The sequence below is a fragment of the Scatophagus argus genome, chromosome 4 (genome assembly GCF_020382885.2).
Source record: "Scatophagus argus isolate fScaArg1 chromosome 4, fScaArg1.pri, whole genome shotgun sequence".
NCBI classification, from domain to species: domain Eukaryota; kingdom Metazoa; phylum Chordata; class Actinopteri; family Scatophagidae; genus Scatophagus; species Scatophagus argus.
Window position 1 is genome coordinate 23,325,700 of NC_058496.1, and position 19,137 is coordinate 23,344,836.

The 19,137-nt window shown below is 39.5% G+C and overlaps 1 protein-coding gene across 1 annotated transcript in view; it reads left to right on the forward strand.

Annotated features, from left to right (window-relative positions):
* fras1 (Fraser extracellular matrix complex subunit 1) overlaps window positions 1-19,137 on the forward strand; it is a gene marked incomplete at its 5' end in the record, with an annotated part of 148,067 nt that overhangs the window by 28,008 nt on the left and 100,922 nt on the right. The window contains 5 exons of the mRNA XM_046386137.1: window positions 1,672-1,818; window positions 14,015-14,158; window positions 15,998-16,138; window positions 16,565-16,705; window positions 16,820-16,987. Coding sequence (XP_046242093.1) covers window positions 1,672-1,818; window positions 14,015-14,158; window positions 15,998-16,138; window positions 16,565-16,705; window positions 16,820-16,987 — 741 coding nt within the window. The remainder of the gene's footprint in view (window positions 1-1,671; window positions 1,819-14,014; window positions 14,159-15,997; window positions 16,139-16,564; window positions 16,706-16,819; window positions 16,988-19,137) is intronic.

The window sequence follows — 19,137 nt, forward strand, 5'->3', positions numbered from 1 at the left end:
CTGACTTGGCTAGTGTCATTGTCAGTGCTCTGAAGATTTTGCAAAAACTGCACTGCTGCACAACAGTGTTTTTGAACATTCTGTGTAGTGTAGATTGAAACTGAAAATAACAAACTGCAGCTCACTCATTTCATCAGTATCAAAGCATGCTGAGTGATCATTTCTAATTTATTATTATTATTATTATTATTATTATTATTGGCAAAACCTAAACAGTTCATTGGACACAGAGTCACTTGTGTGTGAGTGTGGTCCCTGGTTGACTGCTGGTTGAATAAACCAGTAAGGCCAAAACGTCTTCAATCCCACACAGCCTAATTTCCCAATGTGGTGACTGAAAAGAAAGCTGCAAGCCTGAACTCACATTGTTGATAAGGTGCTTTCTTCTTCCCCATTTCCTTCTCCTCCTTTTTCCTCAGACTTTGCCTCTACCTTGACATCTTTCTTTTTCCCTTGAGCCTGTCAATCCGTCAGTCTCTTTCTTTCTTTTGGTCCTTCTCGACATCATCTTTATCTTGATCGCAGTCCTGATCTTTACTTCTTGACTTTTCACGTCTCCACTTGCACTACTCTCTTATTCTTTCCTTCCGCTGTTTCTCACTGAGTGGGTGGCTTTAAGGTTTAAAAGGGATAATCGTGAGATTTCTCACTGAAGATCATCTGAAGTCTCCTCATTCCATTTTCTCCCCCATTCTATATTCACTGGTTTCATTATTATGTTTATGGAGATGTCTGTAAGTACGCTGCATTGCACCAAACAGAGAAGCTGCCAAAGTGTGAAATCTTTGAAAGAGTGGGAGTGTGTTAGATCAGAACATTTGAATGAAACAATGCATTCCTTAGTTCTCTGTGTAATATAGTTCATCTCAGGGGGCACATTACTTTTTTTAAATACAAATTTTCAGGTTTTTAGGTTTCAGAAAGCGCTGTACTGTAACTTTTGTTTGGGGAAATGATTAAATCAATAAAAACTTAAATTTGTGTTTTGTGCTAACAGCACTTTGGGCCACGTACATAGGTGCAGACAGACCAGGCATAATTCAATTTTAAACAGCATGAAGTTTTAATGTGCAGAACTCAGAGTTAAAAGTGTTGATAACGATCCGATGCAGAATGTTATTCTGCTTCATCTGTTTTTATTTAGAGCAGTGAATTCACAGCATCATTTTCACAGTGTTTTGTTGCCACTCTGCAAACCTAAAAAGTTGTCAGAAAGTCTAAAATATACCCATATAAAGATCAGCTGACAAAAATCCCAGCCAGTGTGCCAGGACAGAGGAGACAACTTAATTCAACAAAATTAGTGCCGTCTTATGTAGGAAGCTACCTGCACTGACCTGCCATGATGTATCAGTGTCCCAGAGAGGTACAATGACTTTAGTCTCAATCTTTTGATTCTCTTTTGAGAATATTTTCATAAAAATGATTTGATTCACATTCCCATTTTGGATATTTACTTAAAATGTGTGCAGCAATTGGGTTGAAATATGCTTTTGGTACACATCAGCCACATGTTTGAATGTGAGTGTTACTTAACCACTTTCATCTCTGAGGAACACTTCCTTGTTCACTGGTTCCTTTGCCTTTCACTTTGAGCCAGCTAAGCTACGACAGGCAGTCCTGTAACCAGCGACTGACAGTCAGAATCATTCTTCCTCTCTTCCCCCACAGCCTGCCAGTCATCCTGTGCCACCTGCTCCAGCAGGCTGGACTGCCAGTCCTGCGGCTCCCAGCTGCCCCTGCTGAGTGCTGATAGCAGCCAGTGCCTGGCCTCCTGTCCTCCCGGTTCCTACCAACACGACCATACATCCTGTCGCCGTGAGTATCATAAGATGTCGTGTGACTTAACGTGTCCTCTCGATGCCACTGTGGAGGTCAAAATGATTCAACCACTATGGAAATGAGACAGTAACACTGGGAACGCCCTTTTAGTAACGAAGAAGCCTGGCTAGTAGTCGAATGGTTGAATGTTTTATTTTCTCTGGAGGCTTTGCTAAATTTGGGTTAAGATAATGAGATAAAGCGTATGCAGATCAGATCATTGGATTGCATAGTTAATTTTAATTTGGAGACTCATAAATGTCAAGTATTTCTTTGTTTTTTTACAAAACATAATACATGTAATTGATCTACATTATTTTGACATACACACCAATATGTGATCATTCTGAATATGCCTCTTTTTGAATATGAAGTGGTTCAGTTAGCCAAACAGGGATCAAACTGGATGAAGAAGACAGATGGATAAGCTTGTTTCTGCAGTTTCACCTCCACTCATACGCTTCTTCTGATATGTTTTATCTTTCCTGCTGTTCTTTCTTTGTTCTTTCTCTTTTTTCTGTGTCTATCCAAATGTTTTTATTCTCTCTCTGGACCTGACATTTCCTTAAGCAAAATCAGAACTTAAACTAGTTGACATCTTTCAGTCAACTAGTTTAAGATCAACCTCTGGGCAGTGGGGCAGAAAGTGCACCCAAAGTTCAGCAAAGGGACTCCACAGTTGATGCATCAGTGTTTTGGGTACCTGTGGTAAACTCTGTGTGTTTCCAGTGGATTTGTTCAGCATAACTCTGAGTGGTTGTTCTAGCTGAATATTTTATGACGTGACACAGCAGGGAGCTCTCTTTGGGGTCTGAGTGTTATTGTTTCATTGTTGTGGCTTTGCTGACAAAGTCCTAGAAGGGCACATATTGCACAGATAAGATTAGAGAATTCTTTTTTGTTGTTGCACGCTCATTAAACTGTAATTGCAAAATTGTTTGGAAAAGGCAATTAAGTTTTGCTGTCTTTTGACTGGGTGCAAAGAGTTCAGAAAAGTATTATTTCTGCCAGTATTTGTCCCTCTCCTTTCTGTTACCCCTGTATTGGTATCAGGCCCACAGAGTCTTTCTAAGGAACATTATGAAAACTAATTAGTACTTGAAAATTGATTTGGAATTTAAAATTGAATTAACTTGAGCATTAATTTGACTTTTTTCTCTTAAAATGTTTTTTCACGCCACTGAGGGTGTTTTCATACCACTACTGCTACATTATGCTACACCCTCTGCCTCCTGTCAATCACTTCACACCCACAAGAAAAAAACAGAAAGTCTGCGAGGAAATAATTCCTTTTCGGAAACAAAAACCTTTATTGTCAAATTCATGTCTTATTTATTTAGGGTGTCTTGTGTCCCTGTGACAGAGGTAAATTCAAGCTTTGTTTCAAACCATTGCGCTTCTCTGCACAGGTAACGCAGAAACTAAACTTTCCCCACCTGGGTGAATGAACTGTGTTCCACTCTGAGGAGCAGTCTTACTGGTTGGTTGGTCAGGTGCCTTTATAGCGTCAGCTATGTTCTCCTGGTGAAAAAAATAATGTGACATGGAGTGTATCAGAGGACACACGTCTCTTTCTACATTTGGCCAAAAAGTAGACGTAAGTGACAAAGGACTCCCTACAAGCGGACTGGTTGTAATCACTTCTGGAAATAAAGATTAAAAAGCTGAGTTACATAAGCAGACATTATGAACTGATTAGTACAAATGTTAAAAATAGTTTATGTGTGGATCAGACTACACAATATTTTTGCCTCTTGAGATGGTCATTGTTTCAAATCAGGCCACATAGCAGACTATATTTACATCTGTCCTCTGAGCTCTGATGAGTCAGCGTCATGAAACATGTCATGGACAAGAGACAACTTTCTGCTGGAAGATTTGAATCAACTGGACACATTTTTGTTTCTGAGGCCTTACATGGGAATCAACAGGTTGGGCAATTATCCTGGCCGATAACAGCATTAGTCTACCCGTCCTGATGTGAACTCAATGTAACCATGATGTAAATGTAGATGTGATTTGAGTGAGTGAATGTTACCAGTACAGAAGTACTTTCTATGTTATTTAAACTCACATTTCTTGTTGTGGGAGAGTTTTAAAGACCAAACCACAAGAGCAGTAAACTAGTCATAGGCACAATTCAAAAACTGTTCTTTCATAACCTACCAAGAGTCTCTGCAGTGAAGAAGCGAATGTGAGCAGATATCTTTTAGGTTGCCAGAGTTTCACCTCTCATTCAAAAGACTTCTTCAGTTCTAAGACTGGTGGAGGGTCCCAGGTATTTAGCCTCTAGTGGGGATGTCACCTTGGGGGTGGTCCTGAGGGTCGGTTTGAAGTGCAGCAGGATATTGTGCTTCAAGGTTTCTCGAAGCACAATATCTTGCTGCACTTCAAACCCAGCAAGACCCTCAGACAAAGACTGGTCCATCCAAAACACAAAACATATACAAGCAAAATTAGCAAAGTGGTGTATGCTGTAAAGTACAGTGAGGGGTGCTTGGACCTCTACATAGGATAAACCAAACAACCACTCCACAGACGCATGGCACAGCATAGCTCTTCAGGACAAGACTCAGACTGTATCTGCATCTCAAGAATAAGGGACACACCTCTGAGGACTCTAATGTCCACATTTTGGACAGAGAAAATTGATGGATGGAACAGAGGTGATGGTTTACGACACCAACTTTCAGCCACCTATAGTGCAGCTTTGAGATCCCTCCCCAGATGGTTTAACCCCTATTGGTACCATCCCTCATGTGGCCCTAACAACTCACACGATAGAGTGAGACAACAACTCAGTAATGAGTCACACCTTGGCTCATTTGACCATAACGACCCACATGATGTCAACATCCCTCAGGAACACCTCCAAGGTGACACCTCCTTAGAGGTTAAACATCTGGGACTCCTTGTCAGTCTTAGAACTGAAGAAGCCTTTTGGATGAGAAGTGAAACTTCTTCAACAACTTAAAAGATATCCAGTTGGCTTAGCTTCTAGCACCTTGAGTCTGGAGTCTGAACAATGGATAAAAGCAAGGAAGGAGGGTCGATCCTGCTGTACACAGGGTAGCATAAATGCACAATGAGTTGACTGTTGTTGACTGTTACTCAACCAATCTACCTCAAAGGTCTCCAGGTCTCTCTAAGGACCAGCAAGTAAAGCCATGGCTCACGAAGCCAAACCACTTCTGGCATGCTAATATACTTTACTGTGAACAGTTTGGTCAAGTGCCTACATTGAGTGGGGAAGACCCACTGTGACTCCGGGGGATGATGGGCAGAAATAGAAAGAGAGAGAAGTGGATGTGGGTGAGACAGCAGAGAGTAACCACAATGTGATTACAGCCCAGTTCTGCAGCTCAATTTCACACCTTAATGAATATTGTCAGGAGGATTGGAATTCCAGACCTCCCAGTGCACAAGCTGCTTGGACAGCCTTAAAGAGGGTACACAGCAGTAGCTATTGTAAAAAGCCAGCTTTGTTTTACCCTGCCTCCATCCATCTAGTTTTATGTGCTGTATGCGGTTTCTGTACAAACCCATTGTGTTTTTCAGTCTCCGTCTCACTTTGGTGCCATATATGCTGGCGGGATCCTCTCTCATGCATTAATCCAGCAACTGTCTATTCATTCTCAAATGTTGCACAGTAGAATCAAGTTCATACACTCAACACTGCTGTGGAAGAATTCAATTGTCATGCATTCATTCAAGTTTAATACTGCACAACATGCTTTCTTCTGTCAAGCCAAATTCATGCAATCCCCTTGTACGTCACAGCTAACTAGTCAGCAGACTATTTCTTTGCACCTCTAAGTAGCTTTAATGAGAGTCAAATCCCCCCAGAAAAGATTGGCCATGGAAAGTGGAATTCACAATTTTTAAAGGGACTGTAAATCAGTAGGTGCTTAGTTCAAGGCTGTAAGGGTGGATTTAGTCAGAGTAAACTCCTATTTCAAAATGTGTTTATTGGAAAAAAAAAAAAAAAGAAGGAAGGAAGGAATGTGGTAAGAAATAGAGGAGAGGCAGAGGAGAGCAGAGCTGACAGCAGTAATGAGTGTGTAAGGTGTCTGGAAGGTGCTGGAGACATTAATGCCAGATTTTAGCATTTCTTGGCAGAGGACCAGGACCACCCAGACCCCAGAGTGTCCCTGCAAGTTTTTTTTTAAAGCCTCCGGATCATGACTGAAGGCTTTGCTGCATCTGCTTGTGCATGCTTTCAATGTCAACTTGTCGATAATCATGGCTTTGAAGATATTGTTCTGTCTTCTTTCCCCTTGTTTTGCCCCCTTATTTCTGTCCTCTTCAACCCATTTCTCCTTCCCCCTTCCTTTGCTTTCCCTCTTGTCTCTAATGGCTCTGTGAGGCAGACACAGTTGGCTTGCTGCTCAAATAATGCAGCTCCTGACTAAATGTTTGAGTTAGGAAGTTGGAAGTTGCAGAGCCTCCCACAGTTAGTAATCTCTTCACTTTTAAACACACCAGTTATGCGCACTAATTTAGAAAAACACACAGTTAGTGTGAGAAACCCATGCACACCTATAATATTCAGATGCTGAGCCCAAAAAGCTAACTGCAATTTGTGTCTCCCAGATGACTTGTAACAGTTAATGGGCTCCCTATAAAATGTCTTCTTTAATACATCATCTCAAACCCAAATTGACTCTTCATCAGGTAAAACAAAACTGTGTGTTAAAGAAGACATTTTAAAAGGAACAGATTAAAGTCCTTTTGGAGATGATAGAAACATACAGTACATCTACTGACGCACATAAGATTGCTGTCATTGTCCAAAGAAACCAGTGCACTTGAGTCAGGCTACTTATGACTGCTCCAGATGGATCAAGGGGATCTTGATGAAATGTTTTGTTGTCAATCATAAACGGTGGTCCTACTGGAGATCACGCTGTGAGACGTGTCTACTGACAGTTATCAGAAATTTAGGACAAAATTCAACCTGGTGTGAACGTGATATGTGAAACATGTTTACCACAAACTCACTCCTCAAAAGCTACATTTGATGTTGACCTTTTCTTCATGGCTTTACAGCTTCACGGTTTCCTTTTTTGAAGATTTTTGATATGGAAGAGCCAATGCTGGGTCCACAACTTCTCTGTAGTTTTGCTACATTTTTAAAACATGATAACAGAGCAGCTGAATGGCCTGAGTTGATGACATGTCTGATGGTTGGTACAGGTTACCATTGGGGAAGATGATGCAAAGCAGCTTTCCATTCACTGCTTGCCTTCTAGTTTAAGCAATTAATCATCTGATAGACAGTGTTAGATGACTTTTTTCCTTTTCTTTATTTTTGCTCAGATGGATTCTTGTCCAGTTTCATTCCTGGATAAAAAAAAAGTGCCAATGTACAGTTCAACGTGAGTCACTGAAGATAGTGATTGTCAGAATATAATTTTCTTCTCTTCTTCTCTCTACTCTGTCTCCTTGGATACTATTCTATTAAACTGACCAGCCTTTTCAATTAGTATTTCAAAATGTGAGTTTATTTCATTCATTCTTCGTTCTTCATTTCAAGTCTTTCATGCTTTGTGAGATAATGTGAAGGCAACTTTCTTATAAGAACACTATTTTGAGTACCGCTCTGACAGTAGATGTTGCTGTTGGCTTTGATGCATACAAAACCAGCATATTCATTCAGGATGACTTCTCCTGCTGTGATCTCTCACTCGCACTTCACCTGAGAACAAGAAAAGCTTTTGAGAGAGATATGTTCTATTTTTTTTCTTTTGGTCTTTTGGTGTTGATAGCTGTTTCTGTTAGGTGTGATTTTCGTAGGCTCTGAGCATCTTAAGATTTTGTGAAAGGCTTTGTGAAGGCTCAAGAAAACAGGGAGAAAGTAAATCAATACTAGCTTGACTTGAATCAGTTTTTTCACTATTACCTGAATTCTGTATTTCAGTTTCATTGTGAGCACGGTATGCCAGGTGCCGAAGCAGCCATGACGACAGCATAATTTCCTGTTTTTCAAAAACAGAGAGAAAAAAGAACACGACATGATTATGCTATAAAATTTCTCCTCTGCATGGAACAACTCATAGAGCCATTGTTGAAGATCAAGAAAAATATTGTTGGTTTTTTTTTTTGTTGTTGTTGTTGTTGTTGTCTTGATGTTGTTTAGAAGGTGAAAGGAACTGTGTGCTTACTCTATTGGCTGCATTGTAGTGTCTCTGTGCTAAGTTTGGATTGCAGCTTCTCAAATCAAAGTAGAGATATACTGTAGGCTTTTCTTCTCTCAGTGACCAGATATCAGAGTAAGGGAATCTGATTCCATTTCCATCCCCATTCCAATAATTGGGATTTCAGGAAAAGCTCAGTTTTCATTTTTTTAAAAAAAAAAAATTTCACTCTTTTCCTCTTCACAAAGCTGCTTTCTGTGTGTTTAGTTTAATTGCTGGATCACCCATCCTATCTCATTTTATTGCTCGAGGTGCTAGTGGCTGTGAACCGCAGCAGTGCTGTAATCGTGTGTCCCTGGCTGTCCCGGGAGGACAGAGAGTGAAGATTAAAGATTATCCGCTGCACCGTGTGACTGTGCATTCATCTCTACCTCCCCTGGTTTATGCAGAGAAGGCTTTAGTGAAGATTTTTGGCAACTGGCCTGCTAGGATTACATTCTCTGATAACTTGGTGCTTCGGGCTGCACAGAAAAATAAATTGCTTTCCAAGGTAAAGGACATGTAATCCCCTTGTTGGCCATAACCATTTTTTGTGGTGGCATGTGTATGTGTGTGTGTGTGTGTGTGTGTGTGTGTGTGTGTGTGTAGATGTCTATTTTGCATCATCTGCATGAGAAATAGTTTAGGATTTTCCAGCATATTTGGAAGGAACAGCGCTTACTATTTGAACAAAATATGTCTAAATTTTGAATAAATGTTTTGTGAATTGTGCTGTGGAAATGTGTGATGCGTAGGTGCTGCACTACTATGACAACTTGATGCATTAATTCCTCATTGATGCCTGATGACTGTATGCAGAGCAGATTTTCTGCAGGACAGCATATATTATTTGAGAAAGAGAGTATCTTGGACCCTCTCTGGATCTTCAGCACTCTGAGAAGAAGAAACAGCAGAGGACAGATAGAAAGAGAGACATTAAAATTGAATATGGGTGTGAACAGAAGAAAAATAAAGCCTTGAGAAAGAAACATAGACACACAGAGAGAAAGAGAGATGATAAGAAACCCAATGTGAAACTCGAGAGAGGCCAGGGGGCTGAGAAGAGAGAGCATCATGGGAAGAGAGAGAAGAAAAGGTGCATAACTTCAGAAACTGGGGGAGAGAAAGAAGATGGACAAGGAGATGATGGCAAGGAAATAAGAAGAGCTAAGGAGCATAAAAATTGAAAAGTGGGCCAGGTGCCTATTTCACCTGTCAGTCTACATGTCATATTGAAGGTTAGGTTCCAACTTTAACCCTTTTCACATAAACCTGAACAAAAAATTTTACTCCTCTGTGAGATTTGGGTTATGCTGTGATGTTGGTAGAGTTTGTCTTTCATTTGAATCCTTTGCAACTGATTGCAATTTAAAAGAACTCAGTTTTGCATTTGCATGTTCAGCCTTTTAACTACAATTTGCATATACTTTACTGCCATACACATTTAAGAGCTTATAAAATTCTTACCTCTCAGGCAGCCTGCTACTTTGCAGGCATGTCATTGCAATATGAAAATTTACTTGTTGAGGCTTTAAACCAGCCTGAGATAGGTAATCAATCACAATCAAAACATTTCATGTATTTGACTTTAATTTTGACCATGTTAACATCTTTGTCGCCTTGCACTAAAGCTGCATGGGAGTCTTCTTAAAACTTTTGGTGGTTTCAAGTTAAATGCAGACATTTGAGAGTCAGCTGCCAAACTGCTGCCTCTTAAATACAAGAAATTACAGATTCATAATTATTTTCACGGTGTTCACGTTTTCTTATTCTTCCATCTCAAGGTTTGCCTCTCTCAGATCACACTAGGAGGAGCTCAGTGGTTTACAGCTGCTGACTCTCAAATTTTAAAAGGTGGAGTTTCTCACAGGCACCTGATGTACCAAAAAGGAAATCATCTTTACGACTCGCATGCTGAATGAGACCATGCATAAAGAAATACATGTTCACTGTAACTGATTAATAATCTAAAGAATTTGAGTTTCTTATCATGCTTTAAATCACCTGCTGTCAGTGATTTAGATCCCAGGCTGCTGTAAAAGAAGAAAAAAAAAATCTATAAAAAACTGTGAAAAACTATGGTGGTTATTTTCATCCTAAATATGAAAAATCAAAAGGAAAGTTGAGAGTGAATAAGAGATTTAACAAAGAAACACTTGGTCAGTGAAAAGTATAGTATGAAAAGTTCTGATTCTGTGGAGAGAATTTTAGATTATTTTTACACACAAGCTAGATAACGTAAAAAAAAAAACAAAAAACGAACAAACACAAAACAAAACAGACAATAGTGAATATGGTATCAGTTGTATCAGGCATGCGCCAAACACCAAATGCAGAGTGAACACACTTTGGGCTGTAATGCATTTTATAATGCAGATCTCCATTTTCTGTGCCGTCTTTTAATCACCATGTAGCCCTTTTCTGCAGCTGAATACATAGCAGGGGTGGAAGTGGGGAGGAGTGGATGAAGATCCAGCGAGTCTAAACTAGAAAAGGTTACAAACTAAAAAAGGAAGGAAAAAAAACACAATCTGTGTGGATGAGATAAACAAAATCCACAAATAAACTGTCATCTTAGAAGGTAAGAGAGCATATATTTCTTCATAGGGTGCACAATTTTTTGAATTTCTTATTTTAGTAAAAAAAAAAAGAAAGAAACAAAAACAAATTTTTAATCCAAAACTGGATTTTAATTTGCTTTAATCTGTAAGGATTCAAAAATCTTCTGTTTCTTGAAGGAATCAAACAAGCAGTATTGGTCTCGCTTCTGCATGTCCAAGGATATTTGCATGACATATTTGCATGAAGTTTCTCAGTTACTTCTCAGGCTTGAACTGTAGCAGTGAGGCGCCAGGATACGATTTTGACTTTGAATGTCTGTTGTCTGTTGTGCATTTTGTGTTCACATCTGTATGTGTGAACAGGTGGCGGATCATCGCGGTAAACAACTTCCTCATTTAATACGATATAACTTTAATAAGCTACCTGGACTTGAAATACATCATTCCAGAAATGAACTGCTCCATTCTATGCTAGTGAAGGGGTAACAGGAGAAAATAACCCTCCAATAAGAGAGTGTTATAAGTTTGACGGACAAGAAAAGATAATTTACAAGTTAAAAGTGTCAAAATTCACATTTCATTATCTGTAAAAGTCACTTCTCCAAAGTGGCCTTTAGTTTGTAAAGGGCATGTTCTTTATAAATTCCCTCATGGTATTGCTGTGCTCTTCCCACCAAGAATTCATCAGTCCCTCTTTGACACATGATCTGATTTTCCCCAAAATTTTATTGAAATTTGTTAAATAGTTTCACAACTCAAATTACGTCACCTCTTTGGGAGTAAAGTGTTGGTGGTAGGGACAGGAAAAGAGAAGGATGCTGAGAGAACATATGAATGTTGACACTTGAGGAAAATCTGTATCGAGGAGCATGACGGGTTTATCTCATGTTTCTTTTCGACTGCTTTTGCGACAACATATTTGGTTACCTTCTGGCACCTCCCTGAGTGAGCGAGATTTTCATCAGCATTTATTAAATGGCACGGATTGAATTAATTTTACCCCTCCTGGTTCAATACCCCCTCGCACTGATGGTTTGTTCAGTTCTTATGCTTCATTTTCCTGACATCTGTTCTTCAGATTGTCTTACCTCTGACTGTCACATTTTTAGTTTTGAACTTTTCACTTTTTTTTCATTTACTGTACATATTTTCGACTACATATCTCTGTCCAGCTTTGTGGTTGTTGTAAGGACACTTCACAATCTCTTTTTAAAAGATATGATGGAGTTCCATCTAATGTTCAGAAGCATGGTTCACACTCGTAAAAGTAGACTTAAAAGACCTGCAGAAAGGGAGGGGGAACCAGTAGGCATATTGGGGGTCCTCACTGAATAAAATGAATTTGTTGGTCTTGAGGAAAGGTGCTTTTATTTAAAAAGCACAGTTCAATATAGCCTAAATCTTTGGGAGAGTTTGGCTGTCTTGAGAGCCTTTGGGAGATCCACAAGGATCCCTTATGGGCTCACCTTTTGATTGAGTTTTAGAAAGCCGTCAGGCTCACTGAGATCTGGCAAAATTCAAGCAAACATTACAAAGAAAGGGCTATAGTCTTTCAACTCTACGTTTTGGACTTTGCAGAACATGTTTGGATAATACAAATAAAAAGAAGCCAGAAGTGCTGCATGCAAGTGTTTTTGAACTGGCACTCAAAGGGCTGCCTCGACTTTTCCAAAGATCTCATGGATGTGACAGGATGTATCTGAAACTTGCAAATTTGTGTGGAGTACAGAAATTAGAAGTGGAAGCAAATTCGATGTGCTGCTCACATAAAGGTTAAACTTCAAGACATGAATTTGCCCACCGGGTTTACTGTTTTAAGTGCACAAAACTGGTAATAGGGCTTCAAAAAAACATTTTGTTTCACAACCATCATTGGCTTTAAACAACAGCTTCCTTAAAAATCCTTCCCCTTAAGGTTGTGAAATTTGACAAATCAAGATTCCTATAAGTCACTTAACTTCTTCAGACCATTTCAAACATGATAGAAGCTTTTTTTTTTTTTTTTTTAGTTATCTTTCAAATTCAAATCCCTCCACTCAAAACCCTCATGGCAAAAGGGTTTTAAGGCTGCAGGCAACCCTTTAGGCAACCCTGAAAGGAACAATTACTTCAGGAAGGAGTCATAGACCTCCAACATTGCAGAACTCGTTAAGAAAGGAAGACATTCTTTTGGATGTTAGATGAACATCTGAAAGAACCATAAACTTTATAGATGAAAATGGGCATAACTTCTAAGATCATGTGAAAAAATATCTTGAAGAGTTTCATATGAATATTCAAAGGCACATGAACTCTTTGTGATACGGATCCTCAGGGAATCCTTTTTGGATTACTCATGTTTTGAATGTGGGGACCCTCTTAAAAGGTTCCTTAATGCATACGTAATTTTTGGAACAAAACAGCACCAGCTTGTGAATGCACATCAGAAATCTAGTGTGAAGTAAACAGTGTTGTCGGTGCCAAAGTTAGCTGTGTCAGAGCCAGAGTTTTCACAGCACTCCCGTGTTTTCCTTACTTTGTCTTTGGGTCGTTTCTGTGGCACCTGGCTTCGGTCTGTGGACCGCTGGGAAATCATGCGTAATCATGCCAGTTGGTGTTGAAATAGTTTTTTTGGGGCTTCTATTTGCTCACACACTTCCAGACAGATGAGGGTACAGCTGTATGAAGACACAAAGACACACAATCACACATAAGCCTTGCCCAGATTTCATCTGAAACAAAACAACATTAATTCACTCATGAGACGTTGTGCTCGGTTTGTTTCAGTCTCTCTTTGTCTTTCTCTCGCTCACACACACATACGCACACACACACACACACACACACACACACACACACACACACACACACACACACAATACAAACTGCTAAAATTTTACATGGACTCCCCACTTAGCTCAGCTCACTCCAGCCTCCTGCTCACCCAGTTGTTCATGTTGTTAGTGCAAGTTTTCAAGTTTTGTCAGCCCTCATGAAATACCATTGCTAATGGCAGCTATAGAGACCACACACACTCACTCACACACACACACACACACACACACAGACACACAAACAAACAAGCTCTAAAGAATCCTTAAGTTTTTTAATTTGCATGTTATACAATCATTATGTCATCTCCTTAAGGGCAAAGTGCATTATGGTATAACTTTTTTTTTTTTTCAAACCATGCTTCTAGAATTTTAATTAATTATCTGACCTTCCTGAGATTTGAAATGGTCTTGAGTTTGATAATCTGACCACAGTGCAATATAATTTAAACGTGCAGATGATTGGCAAAGGACTGTTTTGGATTTAAATATCTTTGGGAGGTATTGCCTGTAGTATAAACTATACGTGATATATAGTGAGTGAGGTAAGACAAACGTACTGGTGTGATTATTTAGCACCATTTTACAGTGACAGTATTTTGTAAATACATGCTTAGGGTAAATGTTGTTCTGTTCTTTCCACCAGGCTGTCATGAGTCATGCTTAGAGTGCCGTGGGCCGGGCCAGCAGGAGTGTGTGTCATGTTCGGACCCTGCAGCCTTGCTCAAAGATGGGGAGTGCGTTCCTGATTGTGGCGCTGGTTACTACAATCAAGATGGCGTCTGTTATGGTAAAGCTGACTCACAGTTGACCAGGAAAAACAGTGCATGTGTTTTTGATGCTCTTATAAAGGTAGCAGGTTTTCTTTTTTGACATCAAGATTTTAGGAATATAGATCAGTACTCCTATTGTTCTCCCTTGATGAGGCACTGACACCATAGCTGAAGCTGATCCTCATGCATTCTAAGATCAGAATCAAATGCGAAGGACATTACTGTAAATGTAATGTAATGTAATTAAAAAAATTGTCACTTAACCCTCACTCAGCACTTAAACAAGCTATCTCAGGTGTGGCTAGCATGTGAATGAGTGACAAAATGCCTTTGGTTTAAAGACAAATCTTGTTTTATTTGTCATTTTTATTTTTAACCCATTTTCCTTTAACCTGAATTGTCTGCTTCAGTTGCTAAATTTTTGTGTCCCAGAATGCTTTTTTTTTTTTTTTGTCTGTGCAAAGTAGCACAGGTCTTGAGGTTTAAGGTTTATCTAAGAATCTATACATTGCAGAAGAAAATATAACATTTAAGGTTATTGTTATCTGCATTTTTGGCTATTATCCATCAAAAAAGGCATCAAACAACAAAGACTTAACTTAAATCTAAAAACTTTAAACATCAGGAAGTGTATGTATATGGATTTTTTGGAATATATGAGAAAAGGATTCAAAATTCTTATAGCTTCAATTAGATTTGAGCAAGTAGGTATACCATATGTGACACCATGCCTCAGTCAGGCAAAACTGACAAGGTAGATGTCACAGCATTTGCCGATGCAGTGTGTGCTAAACAGGAAACACCGTCTGAGTCAATAGGGTGTTCGTTGTTAGCGGTGAACTGTTGGTGAAGGTTTGTTTGACCTTGTTTTTTAGCATCCCTGCGGAGCCTATTGCCAGCATCCACTCTGTGTTGTGCCAAAATGATAAGTCAGCAGTGGCAAGAGTTAGCAAACAGTTAATAAAATACAATAATTAGCTGGTCTTTCTTGCACTAATGAGGATTCAAAGGTTCTATGAATAAAGAGATCCCGTATGAATATGGATGGTTTCTATTTTTGAGAGGTAAAGATGAAGAGGAGCAAGAATAGGCCTCCCTTAGGGTGTTGGTGAACTTAGCAGCACATAGCTAAGCTCTTTCTTTGGTTAAAACCACCTGGAGGGCTTGGCTCATATGGAACAGTTAAAGCACTCAGCAAGGAGCCCTCTTTTAGGAAATGTCAAAACCTGGGAAACTTTCTGGAAAAAAGGTCAAATCCATTAGAACTTGCCAGTTTGTGCTATGTGGTCTTGTTTAAAATGTCAACATCTGGAGAGAGCGGAAGAGTTTTTAACTTCTCGATTTTTCTCCTCAGGGCTTCCTCAGTTAAATTTGATTTTTCTGGGTTTTCTTTTTTTCTCTCTCTCTTTTTGTCCCCTCCAGCATGCCATAGGAATACTTTTCACTGATTTTAGTTTCTGTTAGATGGAGGCAGAGGTCTGTTTGAGCAAGTGTCATGTCAATATGGAACACTACACGCACACACATACACACACACACACATGCACCCATGGGGATTCAGCCAAAGTTTACTTTTTTTACTTTTTATATTTTATCCATTTGTCATGTTTTTAGTCACTGTTTATTGTAAAACTAAAACTACATCACAAACTAAACACATACTTTCAAACAACTGAAACAAGAAGTTGGAATAACTTCCATGGTCCTCACTAAGACAAACTGAAATTCAGTATATCTGATAGAGAGGCTCACTTCACTTTCTTACTTGAATATAATTCTTTTAGTCTTAAATTGAGCATAATGCATTTTATCTTTCCACCCAGAAGCCATTAACTTTTACATGCTGTGATTCACAGCCTGTGATTCGTCCTGTGCCTCCTGTTTCCCTGACAACCCCAAGTGTATGAGCTGTCTGCCAGGGACCGCCTTGTATCATGGGGCATGTATTTCTCAGTGTCCAGCTCAGCATTACCTGGACACTCATGGCAGATGCAGAGGTAGGGTTAATGTTTAATTGTTTTGCATTTTAATTCTGTTTGGCTTTGACAAAATGTTGCCAAATTTTAATATTCAAGTGTTGCTGCTTCTATTCTGACATGTCTGATCTCACATAAAGTATCATGTGATTTACTGTTCCTGTATCTTTCATTGGTCTTTAGTTTAGTGTTCTGTCATTTAACTACAGATTATTGTTTTAGATGGTTGGTCGTGCAAATATTTCAAATATAAAAACAGATGAAGTAACTAGTTCATGAGTTCTGCGTTCTGAGATATTAAAACCAGCTGTCAAGAGTTGAAATACTTACAGTCTACTTAAAAATTCACAGTATTCTTCAAGTAAAATGTTGGGAAAGAGAGAAGGTAGTAACTATGTTTGAACTGACTGTTTTGGTTCAGTTGTTTCTTTTTCCTTATCTCCTCAGCCTGCCACAGCTCCTGCGCTTCCTGTTGGGGTCCCTCCATATCCCAGTGTACCTTGTGTCCAAGTGGGCTTCTTCTCCACCAAGGCCAATGTGTGGAGGCCTGTGGGGAGGGACTCTACTCCCAGGACAGCACCTGCCACAGTAAGAGCGTATACTGTATATCAAAATTACAAATTGTGGTGTGTACAAAGGGGTTTATAATTTTTTTACCACTGTAAATCTGCCATTTTGACCTTTCGTCTCCCCTGTTTATAGATTGTCATCCCACCTGCCGCTCCTGTGTCGGACCCCTGGCCTCTGACTGCCTCCGCTGTCTGAAACCGGAGGAAGCCCTCTTGCCGCAGTCCAGTCATCTCCAGCAGGGCATCTGCACAGCTGAATGTGCTGCACACAGCTTCTTGGATTACACACAGACATGCAGAGGTGAGTACATAAGGTTTCTGGTTTGATTTTTCCCCTTTATTCCTGTGAATTTTTACCTGCGAGAGCGAACTACAATGCCTCTGCTGTTCTTGGTCATGCCTGTTAACTTGCTAATGACATCATTAGCAAGTCAGTCATCAGCCACTTTGGGTTTCAAAACAGATCAGGTAATCACAAGAACTAATATAATTTGAACAGAAGTTTGGATGAAATTTAGTGCTTGAATTGGAAGGTGTCTCTTTATGTGTGTGTGTGTGTATGTGTGTGTGTGATAGTAGACTTGGTGGATGTGGATTGGATTGGAGAAGGATGTGGATTTCTGTTTGGAGAAGGAAGATAGTGTGTGTGTGTGTGTGTGTGTGTATGTGTGTCTGTGTGTGGAGACACCTGATTAGACTGTTGGTGAGTGTGAAATTGTGCATGTAATGGGCTAATTTCTAAGGTGGGTTTTAGGTTTGAGGGGACAGTCTGTGAAGACTGAGGACACACACACACACACACACACACACACACACACCACTGCAACCACCACATCCTAGCAAAAAAAGCCTGAGGATATTTAAAACAAAAAACATGAAACAGGATAACAAAGACGCGGAGAAGGGAGATGAAGAGAGTATAATCATTTTCTTTTCCTCCCTCGTATGTCCAACTGCGTGCTGCGTTCTGTCCATTTACCACAATCACTGCTCTGCTGTCGTATTACCTCCCTGTTCAGTCTTTGTGTCCACTGACCATACTGCATGCAGTATTTGGCACAGAGAAAGGTATTTGTCCTACCTGCTGTCTCTTCTTCGAGCGCAGCCAAGTCATTCGCCAACACTGGCGTTTTGTTCAGCTCTACTTTCCTCTCAGCTCAGTTTTCATCTGCCACAGCTGCTGCTATCTGAAATGAGATAAAGCATCCTCTGCCAGCTGTTTCACTGTGCATTTTATATGAAAGTGGAAGTTTAGGTATTTACTTGACAGAGAGAGACTTTTGAGTGCCTCAGTACAAGTGGGTTTGATATCATGAGATATTGAGGTGATCCTGATCTCAAAGAATCATCATGAATAATTAATCTTTGAAAACAACCTCTGTGTCTGAGTTCTGATCCATTGACCGTTTCAGCAGGACACCGTCAGTGTCACCGTCAGGTAGATTTTCTGTGTCTCATTCTCAGGCTGTCACATACCAATGTGCCTGTTTTATTACTGTTGTTGCAGCTCTGTCGGAGCCACCAAACTAAATTGTTGATATTTGACAGCTTGGGAATGAGACTCAGCAATCAAATTTGTTTTTCCAGAATTGCTCACTCATCTTTTGTCTTTGTTTTGCAAGTCACAGGCAAGTTTCAAATCTTTGAAGTCAAGAAGTCAGAATTCTCAAGTCAGGCCATATGCTTAACTTTGAATTTGTGTGATGGTGTATTTTCTGAATTAACACATAATTAACAGCTGTGTCTTTACATTTATGGTTCTCTGTTTTTTGGCTGCTGATATGCCAAAGGTGCCTTTCCCTCCTGCTTGCACAATGTGATTTGCTGCTGCTGCACTGATTTGATGTCTGCCGTCTGGAAACTAATGATTGTTTCACTGCAAACTTTTTTTTTTTTATCTTGATGAACTGAGGCAACTGAGGCAAAAGAATAAACTCAAAGTGAAGTCTGTCAAGTTGCAATTCTCTTGGTTTTGTTAAATCGAGTCTGAAGTCAGATATTGACTATTAGTATATATATATATATATTAGTATATAGTATATAGTATATATTAGTATATATAGACTATTAGTATAATATACTATTATTTATCATGAAAAAATAAAAATTTGGGTGCTTGATGAGTGTGAAGATAAGACAGGATGCATTTTAGGTAGATTGGTTGGAACTTCCCCCATGGTGTTACAGATATATCTTTGCTGTCTTTTTACAGTCACTCGGCAGCTGCATTTCAAAGTGTGATTACAGTTTAGTGATCATGTCGATTACAGGGTACACTGAGGATTGTCATCATAGTTTCCTGTTAGCTGATGGTTTCTGAATTCCTAAAGCTTGGAAACATTGTAATTTTTTGCTTCTGTTGTTTATACTTTTCCCCAGTCCCTCTGTTGTCTGCTATGTGAGGACAGTGAAGGAGTATCACCACGGCTGAAAACCTTCTTGCTGGTTTGT